General features: G+C 38.0%; 1 protein-coding gene across 2 annotated transcripts in view; it reads left to right on the forward strand.

The window, feature by feature from the left end:
* Positions 1 to 455: 455 nt before the first annotated feature.
* The window catches only part of Dcaf10 (DDB1 and CUL4 associated factor 10), a 36,141-nt gene continuing 9,877 nt past the window's right edge, over positions 456 to 26,719 (forward strand). Inside the window, exons 1-3 of one of the 2 annotated variants that reach the window (XM_051187718.1) lie at positions 458 to 1,230; positions 7,166 to 7,279; positions 19,886 to 20,083. In XM_051187718.1, coding sequence (XP_051043675.1) covers positions 680 to 1,230; positions 7,166 to 7,279; positions 19,886 to 20,083 — 863 coding nt within the window. In that variant the 5' untranslated portion in view covers positions 458 to 679. Of the gene's footprint in view, positions 1,231 to 7,165; positions 7,280 to 19,885; positions 20,084 to 26,719 lie in introns of both variants that reach the window. The other variant, XM_051187720.1, reaches the window with a different exon arrangement.

Below are 26,719 nucleotides of genomic sequence, written 5' to 3' on the forward strand. Positions count from 1 at the left end.
GCTTAGAAGATGTAGTGTGAGCAAGACTGACAGTAGGCTCTTGCTTTGTGGGATGGAATTGATTCAGTGCTCTAGCTCCCCTCAGTTACTCCAAGCTGCATGTACATTCTTTTTTGCAGGGAAGAGAAGGCGGCTCTGACATTGATAAAGATTTACCTGGTTGTGCAGTAGCCGAGATTTGGGCAGATATTTATGGCAATCATAGGTCCCTTTATTCTAGGCACTGTACAGTCCAGTGCTGTTTACGTGCGAATGTTCTTTAATCTTTAGACTTATGGTGTGACCTACATATAATAGAGTAATACACCCACCCCCTTCACCCCGCCTAATCTCGGTGTAAGGACAACAGGAGGCAATCCTGGCTGACAAGGCACACGGCCAGTCAGTGCTCACTGACAGCTGCGGGCCGACTCTCAGCTGCTTGTAGCTGGTCATGTGCGTCCGACATTGCTCACAGAGGGCTACTGACTCCTGACCTCACAGACCTCTTGGGCTGCGGCGCTCCCTACTCGGCGGTGTCCCTGCTTTTAAGTCCCCGACGGAGGGCAGCCTAGCGGTGACGCGGGTTTCCCAGCCGGCGGGTTTAGGACGCAGCACCCGGAAGTGGCGGCTGGAGCGGGAGCGCTGAGTTGTCGGGCGGCGGGACAGCGGCCCGGAATAGGGGGCGGGGGCGTTGGTCATGTTTCCCTTCGGGCCCCACAGCCCGGGCGGGGACGGGGCGTCTGGAGCTGAGGAGCCGCCGCCTCTCGGAGGGCCGGCGGCAGCTTCCAGACCGCCCTCTCCAGCTCCGCGGCCGGCGCCTCCACAGCAGGGAGCTGACGCGGCCCCTCCCCCGCCGGCAGCCCGGAGCCCTCGCCTCCCGGGCGGCCCCGCACTGTCTCCGGCCGAGTGCGCCGGAGAGCTCGCGGCCCCCGGAGCTCTGGAGTTGTCCGCTGCGGCAGCGCAGACAGAGCTGTCACCGTCCTCCTCGCCGCGCAGGCGCTCGAGGCCAGACTGCAGGGCAGGCAACCGGAGCCGGCAGGGCCTCAGCGCGGGCCTCAGCGGCCCTGGCGCCAGGCTGTTCGGGTGGCTGAGAGAGCGAAGCCTCGGCCGCGGGCTGTTCGTGGACCCGGCGCGGGACAATTTCCGCACGATGACTAACCTGTATGGTTCCATCCACCCCGCTGACTCCGTGTACCTCAGCACCCGCACCCACGGAGCTGTCTTCAACCTCGAGTATTCGCCCGACGGGTAAGCGCCTGCGCCTCAGCTGGCTCCCTCGGTTCTGGTGGGCTTGCGGCCGCTGACCTTCGTGCCCCTGGTACTTTCAGAAGCACATTGTCGCCTACGAGCCCAGTGCTGGCTTCCGAGGTAGGCAGGCGCAGTGCTTCCCTTCGGGGTCCTGGAGGCTCGGTCAAAGAGAGATGCCTTAAGACATCGCTGCACGTCTGTCAGAGTCGGTCCACAAGTAGGACTTTCTGCTACACAGTAGGTGCTCAGTAAATGTCTTTTAAATAAATGCCTAGCATTTCGCTGTTTTCCTCGGTTGACCTTTCTCTGAGCTGAGCTTGTGTTTAAGTGTTCAAGGTAGGAAGCTTGCAGAATCTTGGGACCTTGTGCCAGATCCTGCCATGAGGAGACGATTGGAAACTCTAGAAAGGTACTAAGACACTGCAGCAATACGTTTCTCGGTATTTGCACCATTTGTGGGATAAACTAATTCTTGGATTAAGGAGATCCAGCTTTTTTTTTTTTTTTTTTTTTTTTTTTGACTGACATTTGTTTGCTCTTGGTTTACTTCAAGCTATAAGAAAATTTCAAAAACTAACCGGGATCTATTTAATACTTTATATCTTGTGAGTGCACAAGTTCAACGACAAGCAGAGGAAAAACACTGCTCATGATCTTACCTCAAATGACATAATTAATAGCAGTCTTATCACATCGGACCTCTGGGTTACTAGTCTTTGCTTCGTTAATGCATTCATTCATTCAATCCCTTATTAACCAGATGTTCCTGGAACACTTGATAGGTTGCAAATGCATGGATAACATTGGTTCATAAAACTAGTTAATGACATTCCTTTTACCGAGCCTGAGCTGTATTAGTTAAGTGAATGTGAGATTCCGAGTAATGCACAGTGTACACCTACAAACTGAGATAAAGGTGCAAAGCCCATTGAGCTCGGTTACTATGAAAAAGTGACACCTAGATCCAAGGTCAGAAAAAAATTGCAGGATATAAATGAATCAAACTGCTGGGTAAAGAATAGAAGTAGTTTATAAGACTATGAACTCATGCTGAAGGGCCACATTAGAATATAATGTTAGAGGAAATGAAAATAATGAAACAAAAAAAAATTCAAGGGAGAAAGACCTAGAATATGCTGAGGAAGAAGCATGGGAACACAGTTACTGAGCAAGTAAAAGCTGTTGTAGCTCATTGACTAAAATGCTTTTTCCTGCCTGGTACTAGGATCTCTAGGGTTTTTCGTTATAGTACTTGCCTGGAGTTTTGTCAGTGGGTGCATACCTGAATTGAGAAGAAAACTGATGAGAAGAAAACTTTAGTTAGCTGAAGCTTATTCATGGAAACTTCTTCCTTTATATACTATTCTTGAAGTGTTCTCCTCTCCCCCAAATACTGCCCGTGCTTCTCTTTTCTGTAGCCCAACCCCTTTTACCAAACCCTATATTTTCAGGACTTAAGAAGTAGTTGTATTACTGGGTGTGGTGGGGTACACCTGTAATCCCAGCACTCAGGAGGCAGAGGCAGGTGGATCCCTGTGAGTCTGAGGATAGCCAGGGCTACACAGAGAAATCCTGTCTTGAAATCCCCCCCCCCCAAAGTATTAGTTGTGCCTATTCTTTGGAGGTACAATTTTTTAAATAGGAAATGGTGATTCTAGAATTATGAAAAATTTAATTCAAATTGCCAGAGCTGTTAGAATGAGGGATATATTACATATAGTTCTTATTTGAATATGGACTACATTCTTCCAGGGAAATTTATTTATTTATCTGTTCATCTATCTGTCTAAATATCTATCTATCTTTCTATCCAGTCTCTCATGGTAGTACTGGTTGCCATGATACTCACTATGTAGACCAAGCAGGCCTTGAAGTCACAGAGATCCACTCCCTCTGCCTTCCAAGTGCTAGCACTAAAGGAATCACATATTCATATAGGTTTCTGTGCATTCTGTGACTTGCATGTGGAGGCACTTGTATGGAGGTCAGAAGACAACTTGTAGCAGTCATTCTTTTTCTTCCACCATGTGGGTCCAGGGATGGACCTCAGGTCCCAGCCTTGGTGGTAAGTGTTTCTACCCACACAGCTATCTCTCCAGCCCCAGAAGCATTTTTAAAAAGTAGTTATTCTGGTACTCAGCCCAGGAAGTGGTCAGCAAGTTAGAGTACTTGTTTTGCAAGCCTGGTGATCTGAGTTCTGATCCCTGGAAAGTAAAAGGAGAGAAAAAGTTGTTTTCTGTCCTGCACATGTACCTCTCTCTCTCTCTCTCTCTCTCTTTCTCTAATAACTTAACTTTAATAAGTATTATTACAATTTCAAGAAAGCAAAGAATAAATAATTCCCTTCCCTAGTAGAGGAAAAAGGTATGTAACAAGGAAGAAGATTACAAAAAGAAGGTAAGATGTGACTCAGTGGGTAAAATGCATGCTGCGCAAACATGAGAACCTAATTTTTTCAGCCCTAGCACCCATTTAGAGGCTAGATGTGGTGTCTCACATCTCTAACCCAGCACCTTGTAGAAAGAGAGAGGCTGATCCCTGAGCTCACTAGCCACCCATTGTAGGTCAAACAGTGAACTCCATGTTCAGTGAGAAACTCTGACTCAAAAAAGTAGAAAGGCTGAAGAAATGGCTCAGTAGTTAAGTGTACCTGCTGGTCTTGCAGAGGACCTGAGTCCCACCACCCACAAGGCAGCTCACAACTCTCTGTAACTCCAATTCCAGGAGATCCATCATGTACATATGTGGTACATAGTCATACATACAGGCAAAACACACACTTAGAAAGTACATCTTTAAAAATTAATAATATAGAGAGCAATAGAGGAAGACAATAGCAGCTTCTGATCTACACATATACACATGCAAGCTTATTCATGGTATGAACAGACATGAAAAAGTTAAAAAAAAAAAAAAAACCAAACCAGTTAACCATTTGGCTAGCATGTGGATTTAATCCCAGTACCCTCCCACATGATGAAGTATGAAGTATAATAGATAAAAAGCAAAAAGAATGGCTGAAAATAAATCCAAATTTATTACTAAGTGTAATAAATATAAATGTTCTAATGAAAAAGCAAAAAAAAAAAAAAAAAAAAAAAAAAAAAAAGCAAAGAACAAAACAGTTCCAACTACCAGGAGTCTGAGGGCAGGAGGGCCAGGAGGACCAATTGGGCCCATTAGTTTGAAACAGGTTTCGATAATATACCAAGACCCTATTTCAAAGGGATGGGCAAAGATTACTGGATTACAAGGGGAAATAATTAAAAAGGTATAGAAATATATATATACATATTTCTAAAACAACTGGTAGACTATATTAAAAGGAGAATAAAATAGATTTGAAGGAAAAAAATTACTAAAGTGACTGAGTTATAATGGTGAGAACTCAGCTCTATCTAGAAGCTTGAATGGGTATTTACATAAAGATTAAACAAGTACTAGATTTAAAATATAAACATCAGGCTAGGAAAATGGTTCAGAGGTTAAGAGCGCTGACTGATCTTCCAGAAGTCCTAAGATCAATTCTCAGCAACCACATAGTGGCTCACAACTATCTGTAATGAGATCTGGTACTTAATATTATATTTATTTTATGTATATGGTACTCTATCTGCATGCCAGAAGAGGACATCAGAACTCATTATAGATGGCTATGAGCCATTATGTGGTTGGTGGCAATTGAACTCAGGACCTCTAGAAGAGCTGCCAATGCTCTTAACCACTGAACCATCTCTCCCCCCAAAAAAACTTTTTTTTATATGTGTGTGAAGTATTTTGTTGTTTTAAGATAGATATTTACTATTTGGCTGAGGCTAGACATGATCTCACTATGTATTCCAGGCTGGATTTGAATTTTGGGTAATCCACCTGCTTCAACTTCCTGAGTGCTGGAATTACAAGTATGCACCACCATGCTTAGCTTCCAAAATGTATTTAAATGAAAAAAGTTATAAAAAAATGTGTATGAGAAAATTCAGGATAAAGGAGATAAAAACCAAATTATGCATTTCTTCATCAGTTTCTATAAATGTGCTGAAAGGGTGCTGGCTTATATACTACCAAGTTCATTAGATAAAATCAGACATACAACTTTCTTTTATATATAGCTTTTTAGTTTTGTCTCATCTTTCATGCAAAGCCAACTTTTCATAACTGCAAGTCCACAGACTCCAAGCACCTCGTAGCCCAGCTTGTGGAAGTCCTCAATGTGGTTGCTAAAAGTGATGATCTCCATGGGTCATAGGAAATTGAAGTCCAGCAGTAGAAAAAGAGGACCCTGTACTTCCTTCTCTCTATAGTCCAAAAAACTTGACTTCACTGAAGGTACACCACCATGGGTCTGTGAAGTCAAGGGCCGACTTCCCGATATGCGACGTGTTCCTGGAGGCCATGACTGCATGAGTTGGACATGCAGACTACCAGACATGACAGGATACAGAGAACAGAGATCTCAGCTGACAACTCTTATAAACGAAAGCTTCCCTTTTAGAGGTTTAGTCCATTATCATCATGGGAGGGAACATGGCAGCACATAGGCAAACATGGTGCTAGAGAAGGAGGTGAGACTTCTACACCTGGATTCACAGGCAGCAGGAAGAGAGAAGCACTGGCCTTGGCTTGGGCTTTTGAAACCTCAAAACTCACCCACAGTGATATACAACCTCTGACAAGGTCACACCTACTCCAACAAGGCCACACCTCCCAAGTGTGCCAATTCCCTATGAACTTAGGGGCCTGGGGAGCGGCCAGCCTTTCTTTCTTTCCTTCCTCCCTCTCTTCCTTCTTCCCTTCCTCTCTCTTTTCCTCCCTCCCTCCCTTCCTCCCTTCCTTCTTTCCTTCATTCCTATTTTGGTTTTTGGACACAGGGTTTCTCCTGGAACTCACTCTGTAGACCAGATTGGGGCCTTGAACTCACAGAGTTCCACCTGCCTTTGCCTCCCAAGTGCTAGGATTAAAGGCATGCACCACCACTGCCCATCACAGCTATTCTTAATTCAAACCACCACACTGCCCTTTTGTTAACATCTGAAAATTTCCCATTATTCAGGACTTCACTTTGCAGTTACTTCTAATTAACCATAGTATTCAAAGGACATATGCAAAATTCCACAAATAAATAATATGTTTTACATTTCATACCTTTCTTCATAGTTTGATGAAATCTGTTATCATTCTACTCTGTCCCACCTGGAACATAAGTCATCCCCTTTTACTGTATCCATACTGTGCATGACCACATTGCTAGTCACCTGGTAGCTCTCCCTTACCAAATCAATTCAGGTTCATAGTGCTTGTGTGTAACTGTTATTTTGAGTAATAAGACTTACAAAGCACAAAAATAATGGTACTGATAGTTGGAGTATGCCAGAGAGCAGCCATAGAGTTCATCCTGCAGTTGAAAAGATTGGGAGTTCCCCACTTGACAATGAAAAAAAACAAAACAACAAAAAACAAACAAGCAAAAACATGCAAGATTAAGATCAGCAGGATAATATGCTTTGTGAGCAAGCACATTTGTGTAACTTGCACCACAGTGTAGTTATAATGTTATGCTTAATTATACTTTTTAATCTTTACTAAGTCTAATTTGTAAATAAACTTTCTCTTGAGTAGGTATAGGAGGGAGATGGTATGTGCAGGATTCCTTACTATTTGGAGTTTCAGATATCTGCTTGGGATTTGAGATAATTCCCTCATGAATAGGAGGACAGTTATGATGCTCCATGGTTTATAAAATATTCATTCTCGTGTATATTTAGGTTGCTTTCAATTTCTCCTTTTTACAGTGAAGCTTACTTTTTATATATTTTTCTATATTTATTACTAATTACTTCTCTAAATTCCCAGAGAAGAATTTATCTAAATATAATAAAGTAAGTGAACCAGAGCGTATTAGAAAAGTAAACAAGAGAACTGTGTTCCTTCCTTTCAGGTCAGTGCTGACAGTTGCTTGTGAACAGACTGAAGTTCTGCTTTTTGACCCTATTTCTTCAAAGCACATAAAAACCCTTTCTGAAGCACATGAAGACTGTGTGAATAATATCAGGTGAGTGTGTTGGCAAATAATGAGCTTTCAGTGTGATTCAGAATCTGGTTTGCAATTTGTGAAAATATGTCATGTATTACCCAGTTGTAAAACTTACCTTATAATTACAAATTTTACTATTAATGATTTTTTATTGGAACTTTTCTGCAATGTATTATTTACTTCTGTGCTATTTTTTTCTTTCCTCTTTGTGTGTCAAGGTCATCATCATGAACCTTAGCCATGTACTATACTACTGCATAACTACTACTGTTAGCATCTCTCACAGTCATACCACACCCACACCCAGAGTATTGAGAGAAAAAAACACATGCAGAGAAAATATCCTTGTAACATCCTTGGATACTAACTCCTTCCTTGTTCAATGATTTGGGAAGTAAATTACGGTGAACAGTTTGGTGGATTAATATGCAGTCCTTAAAATGATGATTGTAAAGACTATATAACCCTATAGACAAGTGTTTGGAATTATGTAAGTTAAAGTCATACAAATTATACAAGTATGAAATGACATAGAAGATTAAAAGATTGTTTTTAACTTCTAGCAGTAACTTAAATTGGGTAATTTACCATTAATTTTCCATTTTCTAAACTATATGAAATGAAATTGTATTTTATTATTGTTACTGTCAATGTTATTTAAAAAACAAACATGAGAATTACTTGTAGTTTAGGTAGCATACTTGTTTGCATGTAACTCCACTGACACATACACACAGAACCAGAGAATCAGTAGTACAAAGTTGCAGTTAGGACCCAGAAATGTCAGCATCTCTGACCAGAGAGGACAGGCCTGAGGTTTGCAGAGGGCTGGAGCTACAGGATCCTGGGCTTTCACTGAAGCACTGATAGCTGGTAGTTATGATCCTGTCAGTTAAGACTAAAAGCACTAAGGAGCTTCGTGTGAAGAAGGATCCCAGAGACATAATCACCACATGAAGCCATTAGCTGAAATGTCTGTCTCAGTAATGAAAGGATGAGAAAAAGAAAAAGCAGTTTTGCTTGTGGGGCTGTAGATTTTAGCTGATAAAGATACAGCCTCATGACAGAAATCAAGTCAAGATACTTGCCAGGTTAGTGGCTGAATGTGTGAGTGAGTGTGTGTATGTGTATGTGTGTGTGTCATTTCCAATAATATCATGAAACTAGAGCCCTGAAATATTATAAAACCTGGTGATAGACTAGGGGCCCAGGTGGCCAATTAGAGGCAATTCTAAAACTCGTAAATAGGAAGGGAAAGAAAAAAGTTAACTTCTTCCACTCAAACTTATAACTAAAATTTCAACATTCATGAAGACATCTAATACTAATACAAAAATTCAAACCATCAGAACAGGGATTTCTCTGGATGAAATTAACTTTATGGAGTAAGTAGCCCAACAAAGACTTTATTTTTAAAAATAAATTTTATTTTTTTTTTTGACTAGGTAATACATGCACGTGATACAAAATTCAAAGGTACAAAAGGGTAAACAGTGAAAAGTAAGTCTATTTCCACCTCTGTCGCCTAGCCACCCAGTTTTCCTCCCCAGAGGCAACCACTATTACTAATTTGCTTTCTTTTCTGAGATATGCATGTGCAAGCATATAAATACATACATACATACACATACCCCACATATACTTTTATATAAATGGTAACATTCTACACATAGTATTACATGCCTGGCCTTTTTAACAGAACATATTTAGAGATCATTTCATATTAGTATCCATGGGATGATCTTATTCTTTTTAACAGCTGCATAGTATTCCATTGATTGGGAGGAAAATTTAAAACATTTTTTAGGATGCTTAAAGAGATAAAGAATACTCTTCATGAAAGAGAATGAAGAGTATAAAAGAGGTGAAAGAAGTGGGTTTATATAGTAAAGAACTGACTAGAACACATGGAAATAAAAAATGTTGCTATATAATTGTATTGTGAAGGGAGAAGGTATAGCTAGGGCTTCAGCTCATTGATAGGGTACTTGCTTAGCATGTGCAAGTCCTGGGTTGGATCCTGCAACATTGCTGGAAAAAACAACACAAAAAGGCTTGACACTTGAAGGGGCATAATTCCAGTTTGGGGCTGGGAATGTAGCTCAGAAGTGAAATGTGTGCTTAGTGTGTGTGAGGTAATCTCTGGCTGTATGTTGAGTTGGAGGCCAGCCTGGGCAACATGAGACCCTGTCTCAAATATAAAATAAATAATAATAATACATTTTAAAATAGATTTAAAATGCAAGTTTAATTAATCAGATGAATTTTACTCTTTTTAATTGTTGATGAATGAATTAGAAGTTAAAAAATACCAAAATATTCACCCAGTACATACAAAAAAAGGATTCAAAGGTATTAAAAGTTATGAGTATATAGGTAAAATACAGGATTAACTCAGAAACTACAATATCTGTAAAGAATTGCAAATTCTTTATGGACATGGTAGTGCACACCTATAGTCCCAGCATTTGGGATAGTATAAGATTCCAAATTTGAGATCAGCTTAGGCCTCAAGTGGAAATTTATTTCAAAATTAATTAATTAATAACTAATTAATTATAAATAATAAGTTGCAGAGATTTCTGGGAAATAAACTTGATAATTGTTCAGACTATTTGGTAATGAGGGAGAGGCAGTTTCTTTAAACTATAAAACAGGTTCAAGGTAAATCTGTATCTTGACAGGTTTGGTGAAATTCTAAATTAAATCTTAAGAAGTGGGTGGGCTGAAGAAATGGCACATATAAAATTAAATATTGAAAGTATTAAAAAGCTGTAAAGTTAGGATCCAATTACATGTGGACATACGATAAGTAAAGCGACAAAGGGTTTCTTGTCAGCTGATATGAGAAGAAAATGGAGTTTATTTGGTAAGACAAGGCCATGTACCACATTATGTCAGGTTAAATAATCCAGACTGAAGAATTTTACAAACAAAACTAAAACTAAGGCAGTAAACTAGTTGTTACAGTGGCAGTGCCTATAGTCTCTGCTGTTTATGAAGCTGAAATGGAGAGATCACTTGCAGCCCAGAGTTCTGAGCAGAAAACCTCATCTACAAACTGATAAACCATGCTAGAGATATAGCCCAGTGTCAGTGCTCACTTAGCACCTAGCATGTGGAAGGCCCTGGGTTTGATTCTCAGCATTGCATTGCATTGCATTGCATTGCATTGCATTGCATTGCATTGCATTGCATTGCATTGCAAAACAACAAAAGAACAAGACAGTTAAAACCTATAGATAAGCACTGTCCAGTAGAAATGTAATGCTAGTCACATGTGTAATTATTAGTAAGTATATTACTAAAGAAAGAAGCAATATTAATTTTAACATATTTAGCCCATTATTTCCAAAATACTATAATTTCAACATATAATCAGTACAAAATTCTTGAGATATTTTACTTCCGGTTTAAAAATTCAGTGTATATTTTATACTTAGAACATACCTCAATTCATACATACATCAAATGTTTGAAAGCCAAATGGGGCTTATAGATACTACATTTGACAATGTGGTTTTATACAGTGGCAACAATAGGGTAATGTGGGAAATTTTTGTAGTGTGGGATGGTACAATATAATAAGACCCACATCATGTTTAGGAAGAAGACAAACATTAAGCAATTACAGACATTTTTAGATTAATGCATAATTAATGTGTGCATAAAAAAACACTTTAACTAAGATCTTATAATTTATAGCTTTCAGACCTCCAGAAAGGGAAGAGACATGGCCAGTTCCATTGAAGTAGGAAAGCTTAAATTTTTTTTTTTTAAATTTAAAGCAAAGGAAGGATAAGAAATAGAAGTTCAAAATATAGATCATTCACAGAAAACATACATATGTCAGTATTAATTAAAAGACAGCCTGGAGCTGGGCCTGGTGGCACTTGGAAGGTAGAAGCAAGAGGATCTCTGTGAGGTCTAGGACAGCCTGATCTATAGGATGAGTTCCAGGACAACCAGGGCTACACAGTGAGATTGTCTCAAAAGCACAGAAAATAACAACAACAAAAATCCAAATGAACAATCTGCAATTTGAATAACAAAATGAATAATTTATACGTATGTATGTATATCCATAAGAAAATAAATGAGAAAGCTAAGATTATCAATATTGGAAAGATGAAAGATCAAAAGCATTAAGGGTAAAATGTAATAGTATTTGTAATAAAGGGAAAACTCAAGATAATCACAAACTTTTATGAACCTTAAACCCAGCCCTGATATCACAAAAGAAAATCAAAGCCCAGTCCATAGTGATGATGAAGTTTTAATAACTATGTACAAAACTAGTCAGTGTAAACCAAGCTGTTGAGGAATCAAACTGCACATTTATACACAGAGAAACCCTGTCTCAAAAAAAACAACACAAAACAAAAGACTGCACATTTAGAGTGTCCTGAATAACATTTCTAATAAAATAAGTGCTGAATGAAGTAATTAAATACATGTATGTACATTCTAATAGAGAGTTTAGGGGCTGGAGAGATGGCTCAGCAGTTAAGAGCCCTGGCTGCTCTTCCAGAGATCCTGAGTTAATTCCCAGCAACCACATGTTGGCTCACAACCATCTGTAATGAGACCTGGTGCCCTTGTCTGGCCTGCAGGGAGACATGCAGACAGAACACTGTATACATAATAAATAAATAAATAAATAAATCTTTAAAACAAATATACAGGGTTTAATGAATAGGAAAGAAAGGAACTCTTGGTCCACATAGGAAGTAGAAGCAGGAACACTGAGAAGTAAACAGGCTTCAGCTTTTACCCTGTAAGATCTGCCAAGTGCTAGTGACCCTGAGCTTTTGTTTTGATAGAAATTAATACAGAGGACAGAAAACCTGATACTAGAAGACTGTAAAATCTGGAACTCAGAAGATCTCACTTTCAGCATAAACTATTCTAAATCTAGACTAGCATCAAGGGAAGGGGTTAACTACAAGCCAGTGCTCATACAAGCTGACCCCACTGTATAACACCTCCAGCCAATGTCAGAATCAAGACTGGAAGGACTTTCCAAGATACCTGTAAAACAAAAACATGTAAGTCAGCCAGGTGTGATGGCCCATAGCTTTTAATCCCAACACTCCAGAGGCATAGTTGGGTGGACCTCAGAGTTGGAGGCCATAGCAAGTACCAAGCTGGCTGGGGCTTAAAAAACAAATACTGGTTGTGGTGGCACATGCTGGTGGGATTTGCTAAAGGAGTTGAGGCAGAAAGATCAGAAGTTTGAGGCCAGCCTAGGCCATACATCTAAAACAAAACAAAACAAAACAAAAAAATTAATGGTGGCAGTGCACACCTTTAGTCCCAGCAACTGGGATACAGAGGCAGGAGCATTTCTGAGTTCAAGGCCACCTTGGTCTATAAAGCAAGTTCCAGGACAGCCAGGGCTATACAGAGAAACACTATCTGGGAAAACAAACGACAACAACAAAAAAAACCCCTCACAAACATGTAAATCTTCCCTGAAGCAAACACAGTACCATAAAAAAGTCAACTCTCCCCAAATTTGTCTATTAGTGCAGTAAACTTTTGACTAAGATACATACTACCAGAGGTTTTCATAAAACTAAATTTAAATATTTTTGTTGAGTAGTGTGCCATGAACAGCTGAAGTTGTTTCAGAGAAGACTAAAGTATAGAAATAACAATGCTTCTGAAAGACCTTCAGAGTGTGGACCTTCACACTCCCACTCAGGAAAAGCGATACCCCAAATCACTCTCAAGAAGCGGTCTTGATGCAAAAGCATGAGGACTTTTAATTCCAAGTGCACTGGGGTCCACAGTCATACTCCACGCAGGGGTAGAGGACTGAGGACCTTGAGGGCAGAATTGAGACAGTTTTTATAGGGTTTACAACAAAGCCCACACATAGGTTGCTGGGGCGGGGATTTCACAGTCAGATAAGTGGTTAGTCAGCTCATTTTCTGTTACCTTACTAGGCCAGGATTGCGTACTCAAGGGCTTGTCTGTTGTAAGCAGCAAGGAGTGTGACCTTGCCTATTTACTGGCAGAGGACAGGGTCTGGAATTTGAGGTTTTTAGGACTTTTTAGATAGTATTTTTAAACTTCTAGCTTCCTGGGGTCATTGGAGACTTAGGCTGTATTTTCTATCCTTATACTTCCTAATATGAAGTGTAGTCTTGGAACAGAACTAGAGCAAGTGGCAGTGGAATGAAATAAATCATCTAGAAGGCAGATATATGAAATCCGAACATTTTACATAAGAGCAGAAGCACTGCAAATTGGTGGAAAAGATGACATTGATACATACATGAAAAGTAAAATAAAATCAGATCCTCACACCATGACTGAAAATAACTTCCAGTTAAAGACCTAACTGAAAGCAAAGTTTCAGGAGAAGGTAGAGAATACTTATGCCTCAGTGTGAGAAAGTATTTTTCTAATTTATTTAATTGTATTTTATGTGTATTGATATCAGGGTGTGGATCTCCCCTGGATCTGGAGTTACATTTGTGAGCTGCCATGTGGGTGCTAGGATTTGAACCTGGGTCCTCTAGAAGAGCAGCCAGTGCTCTTAACTGCTGAGCTATCTTTCAAGCCCAAGAAAGATTTTTAAAGCACTAAAAGCATGAACCATTAACTATTTATGAATTCAGCTGAGTGAAACAAACTGTCATTGTAGTTTTGTTACAGAAACCTTAATAGAGCCAGTCAGTGGTGGCACACACCTTTAATCCTAGCACTTGGGAGACAGAGGCAGGTGGATCTCTGTAAGTTCAAGGCCAGCCTGATCTACACAGGGAGTTCCAGGCCAGCCTGCAAAGCTACAGAGAAACTCTATCTTGAAAAAACCAAACACCAAAACAAACAAACAAAAGCATTCAAGAATCACAGTGAGCAATTTATTTGGAAAGGTTTTCAAGTTCATCACTTGTCAGTGAAGAAATACAAGTATTGGCAGTGATTAGACATAACCCTTAGGTATATTGGTTGTCTAAATGGGTAACACAGTTTTGAAGCAGTTCAGTAGTGCCTGGTAAAATTAGAGATCATTATACTTTTAAGAAATTAATGCACACCTAACCATGTGAGTTAGGTGCATAAAGGAGGAAAAGTTCATTATAGCATTAGAATAAAAAGAAGGTGGAAATGACTTGAATGTTAAGAGGAAAGCAGATAAAGTTTAGTGTACAATGGAATACTATACATCAGTTAAATGAACCAAAAACATCTCAGAAGTATAAGGATGAGACAGAAAAGCAAATTGTAGAGTGAGCTGTATGGTGTGATACCATTTATATAAAATTTTGAAGCTTCATAAATGTAAGCTTGATGAAGGCATGCATTTGTTCTATCTTGACACCTAGAACCATGCCTTGTGCATGGTAGGTGCTCATTAAATCTCTCCAGAATAAATTGGATATAAAAAGTATAGAAAAATAATGGATACATACACATTAATTCATGGTATTAAACATGTGCATGGGGAATGACAAATTTTTGGATAGTGGTTCCCTCTGGAGAGGGAGGGAGGGGAATGGGCTTGGGGAGGGACTCACAATGTACTTCAAATATGTTTGTATTTTCAGACAATTCTGAAAGATAATGAAATGTTAAAATTTGATAAAGCTGGGTGGTGGGTATCACAGGTGTTTGTTATATTCGTTTTAATTGTCTCTATTTCTAATATTTTACATTTGAAAATTTTTGTATCTCAAAAAGAATAGACTTGTACCAAGTTTTGCCCCTACTCAAAATGACATTTTACTAACCTGTTTGAATTCTTTATCAGTGTCAGCTCTCATGTGCTGTCGTCAGCATGCTACCGCAGCATATGTGCCTACAAATTTGCATCTAGGAAAATGGAGTTTGAAGTTTGTTTAGAAGCACAAGCAACCTAAGAGGTTAAGGATCTGAAAAGTCGCATGAACTTTTGTGCACTAGTTAATAATACTAACTTCCATTTCTTGATTATTTACTGTGTGTCAAACCAGTACATGTTTAATATGCTATATTGTTAAAGATTTTTAAAACTTTGAGTGAGTGGGGGACAACAGGTGCTTTGCTGTCAGACCTGACAACCGGAAGTTTAGTCCCTGGGACCCACATGGTAGAAGGAGAGAACAGACTCCACATGTCTCCACATGGGCACCAAAGAGTGAGTGTATGTACATGCACGCGTGCGCGTGCGCGCGCGCGCGCACACACACACACACACACACACACACACACACACACACACACACACAAATAAATAATTTTTATATTTGTTTTTTGAGGTCTTGCCATGTATAGGGCAGGCTGGTCTGGCAGGTCTTTTCTTGTGGTCCTTCTGCCTGAACTAGTTTGATATTTATCATGTCTTCATGGGAGATAGATGTCATACTTGTTTTAAGCAGTAAGGAAATCATGACTCTTATGAAGAGATTTCTCCAAGGCTTCATATACAGAGATTAGTAGAAATAGAATCATACATGGTTCCATGAGACCACCTCACTGTAATCGTCCAGGAGTATGGGCATACATACATATTCTGGTTTCATTCTTGGTTGTCATTTTGCACATTATTGGTAATGTCTTCTAGTTTATTTTTTAGTTTTGATAATTGTTAATCTTGTAAAATAACAATGATAGTTGAGAATATTTTCTGTTCATGTTTTAAGAAAGAAAAGTGTTTATGATTTAAATACATTGTATAGGCATACTTCTTATTCCTGAGAATTTTATATTTAAATGAAAGCAATCCAGATCCCTGTAATTATGAGGTTGTAAAGGAGAAAGCTCCAAGGTAAAACTATAAGAATAGTCACTGATAATGTGACAAAAAAAAAACAAAAAAACAATGCAGCACCTACTTACTAATCCACAGTCTTTGTTGGTCTTGGGCTATTTTGTATATTTCATACAACATAAGACAAATACAATATTTCCAGTTAAGGGAAAATATATTTCATGCATGTGTATTTCTACAAAACCCTGGAAATGATATTGGAGAAGAGGACAAGATACATACAAAATCATTGGCAATATTGGACCTGATAGAGAAACTATCAGAAAAAACCAAAGTGATGGAAATGATGGCACAAGAGACACCTAGGATTTCATGAACAGCTCATTGGCTCTTGAGACAGCTGATAAAATCTGAGATTTATGGAAAAAATGATCTTCATTATAGTTTAAACTCAAATATAAAGGGAGATAGAATATTCTAATTCCATTGCAGAGATTATTAAAAAAAAAAAAAAAAAAAAAAAAAGAAAGAAAGAAAAAGAAAACCCACCCAAGATTTAGAGTTTTTGAGATTTGTTTTTTTTTTTTGGTCTAATTTTATTTGAAATATTCAACAATATTTTGACTTGGACAATAAGATGTAGATCCTAAAAAATTTCATTTTCAGTTGCCTTTGCCCTTTTCCAGTGTTCCTCAAATAGAGAGCTTAGCACCTCCAGACAGAGGTCTACCCAGAGCTTTTATAGCCAACTTAGTTGTGAGGACACAGTTGAAAGGCTCTGATATAGACAGATTTCAATGATTATGCAAGAAGAGCTCCTACTTGCTAAAGAATGTAGAGTTAGAAACATCTTATAACTTTTCTTTTTCTAAGACAGCATCTCATGTAACCCTGGCTGGCCTTGAACTCACTCATAGCCACTTTTGCCACCCAAGTACATGCTGGGATTGCAAATCCAGGCAAGCACTCTACATCCCAATCCAACAGTTAATAGCTTTCTAGGCTATTCGAAATTTTAGGTGGAGAGGAATGGGACACATATACAGGGGCTTATCTAATACTTTATACTCTGTACATGCATGTATTTTGGGATAAAAATTGCCATAGATGATGTGTTCATCTACACACTATTCTTACTATTGTATGATTTATTCTCTTTACCAATATAAAAATTTGTTAGTTAATGCTTTGGGGAAGGAAATGAATAAACTAAAGTCAAAGTATTAAATTTTCATTAAGGTAAACTTAATTCAAAATTATTAGCTTTTACTCCAAGATTCTTTGTACATTTTGGAGATTAAAATATCCTTTATGCAATAGTTATGTTTTAGTTATTTTATTAAAAAATATTGAAAAGATGATTTCTTCATCTTACTTAACTTTTAAAATAAAAAGGGGGATGGAGAGATGGCTCAGCAATTAAGAGGAGTGGCTGTTCTTCTAGAGGTCCTGAGTTTAATTCCCAACAACTACATGGTGGCTCACAACCATCTGTAATGAGATCTTGGCAGGCAGGCATATGGACAGACAGAATACTACATAATAAATCTTTAAAAACATAAAAACCCAAAAGTTTGGAGACTTGATCATCAAAATGATCTTAAAATTGCTATAAAATCATCTTACTCTCTTCCTTAAAACCCTTGAAGTGAATGGAGATACATACCTTTTAATCCCATCACTTGGAAGGAAGAGGCAAGAAGAATCATGAGGATCTCTAAATTTGAGGCTAGCATGGTCTGCATAGTGAATTTCAGGTCAACCAGGACTACATAGTGAGATTTAGAGTAGGCATGGATGGAGGGAGACGGGGAGAAACACCACTGGGAATCACTGGAATAAGTAAGTTCCCCATTTGTCTCCTTGACCACATACAACAATCCTTTACGTATATGTTTCTTACCTCTGGGAGTTCCTATTCATTTTCAGTTAGTTCTCATTGTACTTTCCTAACTCATCCTTTATTTTGCTTATTCCACATAATTATTTAATGTAACTGTGTTTTTGTCTTCTGGGTAATGCACTTCTTTAATTAATTCATTTAATAAACATTTACAGGTAGAAATGGAGATGTACCTTAGTTGGCAAAGTTCTTGCTTTTCATGAACTAAGCCCTGGTTTTGATCTTTAGCACCACATAAACTGGGCATGGTGGCCCACGCCTGTATAGAGACAATCCTAAGTTCAGTGTTGTTTGAGGCCAGCCTGGCTATACAGTACCCTGTCTCTTAAGTAAATCAAATAAATAAGCATATGTGCTTGGCACTACAGCTCTAATCATGTGGTAGGTACTTTCCCCTGTCTTCAAGGAGTTTATAAAGTTTCATAAAGTTGCTCCTTACCCTACAGTGTTAAATATTACAATATAAGTTCAGAGGCCAGCCTAGTCTATAGAACAAGTTCCAGGACAGCTGGGGCTATACAGAGAAAATCCTATCTAGAAGAGTAGAGTGCTGGACTGGGAAAATAGCTCAGTGGATAAAGTACATGCATATGAATCTCAGTTCAGTTCACCAGCATCCACCAAAAAGTTGGGCTCAGTGGCACTCATGTGTGACTCCATTCTAGCAGAAGTACAAGCTTCAGCTTCAGTCAAGAGGCCCTATCTCAAAAAGTAAAGTGAAGAACAATAGAGGAGACAACCTCTGACTCTATAAGTGAACCTGCACATACATGTGCACATACAAACACCCCCCCCACACACACACACCCAAAAAATTAGAGTGATTGGGGAGCTTTAGCGTATTTGTAAACTACCCTAGACTAAATAAAGGAGGCTGCATTTAATGAAGAAAAAGGGGGCGGGGTGCTGGCTTCCTGTAGGTGGCAGCTAAATATTAAAAAGAAAACAAAATTGAGGAAGAGGAGGAAAGCCTACAATTAAAGCCATGAAGTCTACAGCATACCACCTGGAACATGCTAGGCAAGTTCACACGCAGACCTTCTGAACAGAAGCTAGGCCTGCTTAAGTACTTGGATGGGAGACAGCCTGAGAATAGGCTGTTGTCTTATAAACAAGAAAAAGACAGAGTGCCATGATAAATTGCAGTGAGGTTGTGATGTTTGTGGATATTGATGTTTATTTTATAGAATTATATATAATTTTATATTGGAAGACACTCCAAAATTCATTTGTTCTACCAGAGACTATGAAGTTATATGTAACGGTGTTTGCTAAAGGCACCACACTACTACTATTAAATTAGAAAGAAGCAAAAGTGAGTGGTCAGGTATAACTGTTTGTATGTTGTTACTAAGGATTGGAAAATGAGTAAAAAAAATTATAAAAAGTCTATATTATAGCCTAAATTCATCTTACAGTCTTGACTAATAAAATGTGGCCTTGGAGATTATTTGGGGAATGCTTTTGAATTAATAGATTTAAATGATGGCACTTTGAATTGCAAGTTTTATATGTAAATCTTTACAATCTTTTGTCTAATACAATGTCCCCTGAACAATCAAGTCCTTAAAATCTGTTTTTTATTTACTTATTTTTATTTTATTTTCATTTTTGTAGCAGGTTCTGGAGTCTTTTCCTTCCTTCCTCCCTCCTTTTTTCCCTCCCTCCCTCCCTCCCTCCTTCCTTCCCTCCCTCTTTCTTTCTTTCTTTCTTTCTTTCTTTCTTTCTTTCTTTATTTATTTATTTATTTATTTCTACAAACTGTGCTCCAGACACCTGTTCACAATTTCTAGTTTCAAATAAAATCAACAGTGACATAGGCCAGTTATAGTATGTCTCCATTAGTTAGTAGTCTGGCTGTGTGAACAAAGGCACTGTCTATTGTGTCAGAATTGCTAGGGTTCTACAAGGAGGTTGCAGACCTTTGATTCCCATTGGTAATATAGAGATTGTTTCTAAAGTCATATTTTCTTTAGTAGAGATTAAATGAACCAGTTTTTCTTTTCTGCTTTTGTAGATTTCTTGATAACCGGCTATTTGCTACCTGCTCTGATGATACTACAATAGCACTATGGGATCTGAGAAAATTGAACACCAAAGTATGCACTTTACATGGTCACACTAGCTGGGTGAAGAACATCGAATATGATACTAATACAAGACTCTTAGTAACATCAGGATTTGATGGAAATGTCATTATTTGGGACACTAACAGGTTTGTAAATAGGAGACCATGTTAGGAATGTAATACTGTAAAACTTCTTTTCTTTTTACAAGTTCAGTGTTCTGATCTAGAGCTGGGAGTGGGGTGTCAAAAAGTTAGCTTTATTGGGGGGAGAAAAACAAGGGACTGCGGACATGGCTCACTTGATTGAGCACTCACTTAGCATTCATGAAGCCTGGCATTTGCCCCTCATCACCACATAAAACCAGACATGGTGATGTAAGCATGTTATCCCAGCACTACAGATGTAGACACAGAAAGATCAGAAGTTCAAGGTCATCCTTGATTACATAGTAGCTTGGAGGATAGCCTGAGCTATATGAGATGCTTCTGGGGCAGGTATGGTGGTGCAAGCCTTTAATCCCAGCACCCAGGGAGGCAGAGGCAGGTGGATTGCTTGTGAGTTTGAGGCCAACCTGGTCTACATAGAAAGTTCCAGAACAACCAGGGCAATGTAGAACCCAGTCTAAAGGAAAAAAAAAAAAAAAAAAAAAAAGAGTAGGAAGAAACAAAAAAGCCAAACCATGGTTCCTTCTATTATTACATTTAGTCTTGTATTAAAACTGAAGATTTTGGAAATCAGGGTGAATATATAAGTGGCAGAGAGCTTTTCTAGCCTGCATGGGCCCACCACTGCAAAAAATAAAGAAGTAAATGGGGGAAATTTCTTGGGTAGGAGATCAAGGCATATAACTAATGAAGAAAACTGGTTTATAAAAATGAATTTCCTAAATATAAGGGAAAGTATTTTTATTTCCTTTGCGAAACAAAAATATTCCTCATTTTTTAGTCCTTTGATTCTGTACGTATTTATTTTGTAGTTTTTAAAATTTTATCTTCATGCATTAAAAAGCAGTTCTCATTTGGAATGACTGTGACATAGAAGCAGTGTTTAGAAACAATGCATGGGATCGTTTCGGTTGTCTGTGGTTTGAATTGTCTGTGGAAGAAAAAGGGTACCTGCTGGCACCAGCTTGGCAGGGGCCACAGCGTCTCAGTGTGCTTTGGTACACAGCACAGTTTATACAGTGCTCAGCTGTGAAGCACTGCAAGAAGGGGTTTCCTTACAGAGGGATGGTTTACAGAGTTGAAGCTTGGGTTGTTGTTAACTGAGGTATGGTGAATTGTTAATATAGTGGACATACTAGAGTCTTCAATTGTTATGTTTAAAAGGAGATATTCTTAGTAAAATAATTTCTAGTACACCCAGTGTTTGAGTGGAGAACAGAGTCATTGTTTTTCAACAAATACAAACACACCTTTTAAAATGAAAATGTAAATGTACTGTGGGAGTTAAATTTAGGAAGAAAATTCCAATAGGGATATAAGTAATAATTTCCAAATTAGAAGAGTGAAAACCTAATAAAATAGTTCAATAGAAGCATAAAAGTTGGTGGATAAAGTCGTTTCAAATGCAAGCAGGCCACAGTGATAGCACATTTCTTTGATCCCTTGGGAATTTGAGGAAGGAGGAATTGAAGGCCTGCCTGGGTTACATAGTAACACTTTTTCTTAGAAAACAAAGACAAACTGGATCTGTAATCCCAGTTACTGGGATTGTTGAGGCAAAAAAAAGCTGTAAATTCAAGACTAAACTAGACAATTTAGTTAGTCCTTGTCTCAAAATAATGTAATAAAAGGGCCAATGCTCAATGGCAGATACCTAAAGTGGCCAATTAAAACATGGTGGGATATTAAACAGTAAAGTCAAACTATGTGTTCTCTAAATGATCTACATAAAACATAACAAAACCAGAAAACAAAATAGGAACTGATCATCAGAAGAAAACAGTTGTGGCCACATTAGTAGTAGACAAAATGGTATTTAAGGCAAGGAGCATTATAACCAGTAAAAAAGTACTGTATTAAAAGGCTAGCTTTACTAGAATATAAGTGAATTCTTATATGTACATAAAAATAAAACTTACTAGAAGCAAAACGTGACAGAATTACAAGAAAAATGAGCAAGAAATCAATAGAAAAATATCAGGTCCATTTTTTTCATTTTTCTAATAGATAAAGGTAGACCTTTAAAAAGGCCAAGGATGTGGATTAGTACATAAGGCATTTGTTCTGCATGTCTGACGATGTGAGTTCCATCCCCAGAACCCACATAAGTGTGGAAGAAGAGAATGGACCTCTGACCTCTACACATATGCCATGATACACTCCCTCTCACACATACACATCATGCTTTTTAAAAAGGACTTAAAAACTGAGTAAGGCTTTAGAAAATTTAAATATTACTAAGCACCACACATACATTTTTCTTAGAATTCTGCTCCCCCAAACAGATATCCCTTCAAACAGACCTAAAGAAAAAAAAAAAAAAAAAAAAAAGAACTTTGAATTAAACTGTACAGTAGCTAGCAAAGAAATGCTGTCATACAAACCATTTTCTCTGAACTCAGTAAAAATAAAATAATGCAGTTATTAGAAGTTCCCACATTTAGCTTAGCATGCCAGTTCACACTGTAATTCCAGCAATTGAGCATTTGAGAGTTTGAGGCAGGAAGAGGATGAAATTGAGGAAGAAAGAGAGAAAAGATCCCAAATGTAGTGAAATTAGAGGACTGACAGTTGATGAATTTATTTAAAGACATCGGAGAAAAGTGGGGTAAACTCAGTAAAAGATGTATGGAAATAATACAAGTAGAAGTATAAAATCAGTATTAAAAATGAAAATACAGGGCTAGAGAGATGGCTCAGTGATTAAGAGCACTGGCTGCTCTTTTAGAGGACTCAGATTCAATTCCCAGCACCAACATGGTATTTCACAATGTCTAACTTCAGCTCAAGGGGATCTGACACTTTCACACAGACATACATGCAAGCAAAATACCAATGAATATTTTTTTTTTAAAGATAGAAGAAAACAAAAATGTAGTCAGGCACAATAGTTCACACCTTTAATCTCAGCACTTGAGAAGCAGAGGCCAATGGATCACTGTGTGTTCCAGGACAGCCAGAGCTATATAGTGAGAATCTGACTGGGGGAAAAAAAAAAAAATGGTGGGGGATACAGTAAGATTTTTTTAAAAAGTCTGTTCTCTAAAAAGCTAATCAGATTGAGGTAGGGAAAGATTCTTCAAAAGACAAAATTAAATACTAGCAATGAAAAAAGGAGATATAACCAAAATATAAATTAGATATGGTAACATACACTTGTTTTCCCAACACAGAGCCTGAGGCAGGAGGATCATAGATTCAGGGCCAGGTTGGAGTACATAATATGACCCTGTCTCAAAACAGCAATACTATGTGGCCAATGAAATGGCTCAGTAGATAAAGCCTCTTCCCACCAAACCTGACAACCTGAGTCAATTCCCCTACCCCCAGGCTTACATAGTGGAAAGAGAGAACCCACTTCTGAAAGTTGCCCTCTGTCCTCCACATGTGCCCACACATACATGCACATTAAATAATAAAATACTTTAAAGGTTAAGAATCAGCAACAACACGTTTATACCAATATACTTTAAAACTTTGATGACCTAGACATCTCTGAAGCTAAATATAATGACACATTTGTATAGTCCTAGGATTTAGAAGACTGAAGCAGGAGGATTACAGGGTACTTCAGGCCTGCCTGGGCTACATAGTGAGACCCTGTCTCAAGCAACTCAAATCAGATCAGATCAAATCAGAACAAAAACCAGCACCTTAGCAAAACTGACCAATGAGAATTTACTTCTTACCAAGTCTGATATTTAGCCAACCTTCGTTGGTTCAGCAGAAGCTGCTATTAGAAGACTGAACTTGCTGGGGCCTCAGATACTTAGCTACACTAGGTCTAGGTTTGATTCCCCAACACACACACATAGTGAACTTCTGCCCTACTAATTAATACATATTCATGCTCTAAGTGATACTCTGCACCTTCTGGTACCACTCTTTATCCCATGATCTAGTAGCTGAAGTCCCCTTTATACAGTAATATTCAAAGGCCCTGTTCCACTCTCATTTAACTACCCAGTGTTTGTTTATACAGGACTGAACACTATTTTTGCTGAGACCATTACAAAGTGACAAAAATTGGGACCTGGAGAGATGTCTCGATAGTTATATCTCTCTCTTTCTTTCTTTTTTTGTTTGTTGGTTTGTTTTTTGTTGTTATTGTTGTTTGGCATTTGTCAGTTTGTTTGTTTATTTATTGGGACAGGGTTTCTCTGTGGCTTTGAAGACTGTCCTGGAACTAGCTCTTGTAGACCAGGCTGGCCTCAAACTCACAGAGATCTGCCTGCCTATGCTTCCCAAGTGCTGGGATTAAAGGTGTGTGCCATCAACACCCAGTATCTTACTCTCTTTTGAAGGACATAGTTTGGCTTCCAGCATCTACAGTGGGCAGCTTAAGGCTTACAACTCCAGCTTCAGGGTATCCAATGCTAATCTTTTCTTACCTGCCTGGGCACCTACACTCACATAAATATACCCACACAAGACATAGTATGTAGATTCATAATTTTAAAACAAAATTTTTTTTGAGATAGAGTTTCTCTGTATTGCTTTGGAGCCTGTCCTGGAACTAGCTCTGTAGACCAGACTGGACTCCAACTCACAGAAATCCTCCTGCCTCTGCCTCCCAAGTGCTGGGATTAAAGGCGTGAGCCACCAATACCCGGCTAAAAAGAAATCATAATTAAATAATAAAAATTAAAATGTATTTACTAATAAAAAGGCAGCACAGATAATTTTATTGGTGATTTCTACCAAATATTGTTAATAACATTCTAACTAAACTGGTCAGGTTCTAGAAAAGGGATTTGTGCCTCATGTATAAAGCTATTATAGTATGATCTGGGTAGCCAAACATAGCAAAGATAATGTTAGAAGGAAAAAAGAAAATCCAGTATATAATATGAATACTGATAAAAATGTTCTAAATAGAAATTAAATTGTAGAAGATATTACTCAAAATACCAAACCAAGCTGAATTTATTCTAAAAAATGAATAGATATTTTATTAGTTTAATTATAGTAGCAGATAAATTAGATACATTTATACGATTCTTTGTTTTATAAAATTTGACATTCAGTCATAATTTAAAAACTAAAGAGTATATCACCACCAACTTAACAGAAATTGAAATAGTGGCACCCACATTTCAGCTGAAGCAGAAGGATCATGAGTTTGAGTCCTACCTATGTTACACATAGCAAGGCCTTGTCTTAAAAGCAAAAAAAAAAAAAAAAAGTTGTTAAATAAAAGATACTTAGAAACTAAAGGATTATAAGGGAGTAATGAACATCTCTTGGCAACAAATTAGACAGTTTAGGTAGGCAAATACCCAGGACACATATTACTAGAATTGACTTGACAATAAAATTTTTAAAATCTAGATATACAGACAGACCTGCAGGAGCTAAGGAAATTGAACTGAAGCTGGGTGATGGTAGTATACACCTTTAATCCTGGCACACATATTTAATCCCACACTCAGGAGGCAGAGGCAGGCAGAATCTCTATGAGTTCGAGGCCAGCCTGATCTACAGAGGTAGTTCCAGAACAGGCTCCAAAACAATACAGATAAACCCTGTCTCGAGAAACCAAAAAAAAAGGAAAGTCATTTTTAAAAAAAAATTAAATTTAGTAGCACATATAAAGGATTATGTGCTATAATCAAACAGAATTTATTCTAGGAATGCAAATTGGCTTAATATCCAAAAATCAATTAGTGTAATAATTAATGTAATACATCATATTTAATAAAGTTCAAATCCCATATAATCATCCTAGTGAAGATAGAAAAGCACTTTTTAAATAAGACTAACAACTTTTTGTGATACAATTAATTATAAAAGGAACTTCCTCAACATGAAAACACTCATGAAAAATCTGTGGCTTAAAGCCTCGAAGCCCCATAAGATTGAGAATAGAGCTAGCATCACTTTTTCCAAATTGTACTGAAGCAACAGCATAGCTGTGGAGGTGCAATCAGACAGGAAAAGTCAAACGCATCCAAACTGCAGAGAAATCAGTCAGTCTTCAGTTGCAAAGATCTGCACGCTATGTAGAAAACGTGAAAATCCCTAGCGCTAATTTCAGCAAGTCCACAAGATAAAAGATTAATACACAAAAATCAACTGTATTTTATATATGAGTAGATATACAAGATTAATTAATATACAAAACCAAATTATATTTCTGCCTATGAGCAAATATACAAGATTAGTATACAAAATCTAATAATACTTCTGTGTGTGGGCAGATACAAAAGATTAATCAATACATGAACCCAACCATATTTCTAATTATAAGTAGATACATAAGATTAATACACAAACCCACTTACATTTTTATATATGAGTAGAAAAACAATTCAAAGGCGAATAAAATAAAAAAACACATTTCCATCTCACTATGGTATCAGAAAAAAATAGGATAATTTAGGAATAAATTTAACAAAAGTATAAGATTTGGGCTGAGAGTATCTCACAACAGGAGAGCACTTGCCTATTCATGATGCCTTGGGTTTGACCCCTATCACAGTAAATAAATACCTGTGTGTGTACATGTATATGTGTGTGATGTGTATATGATTTGTGCAGTAAAAACTAAAGCATTGCTGAAATAAAAAGTGTAAATGAATGGAGAGATAATATGTTTGTATTGAAAGACTCAATATT

The sequence above is a fragment of the Phodopus roborovskii genome, unplaced genomic scaffold (genome assembly GCF_943737965.1).
Source record: "Phodopus roborovskii unplaced genomic scaffold, PHOROB, whole genome shotgun sequence".
Lineage (NCBI taxonomy): Eukaryota > Metazoa > Chordata > Mammalia > Rodentia > Cricetidae > Phodopus > Phodopus roborovskii.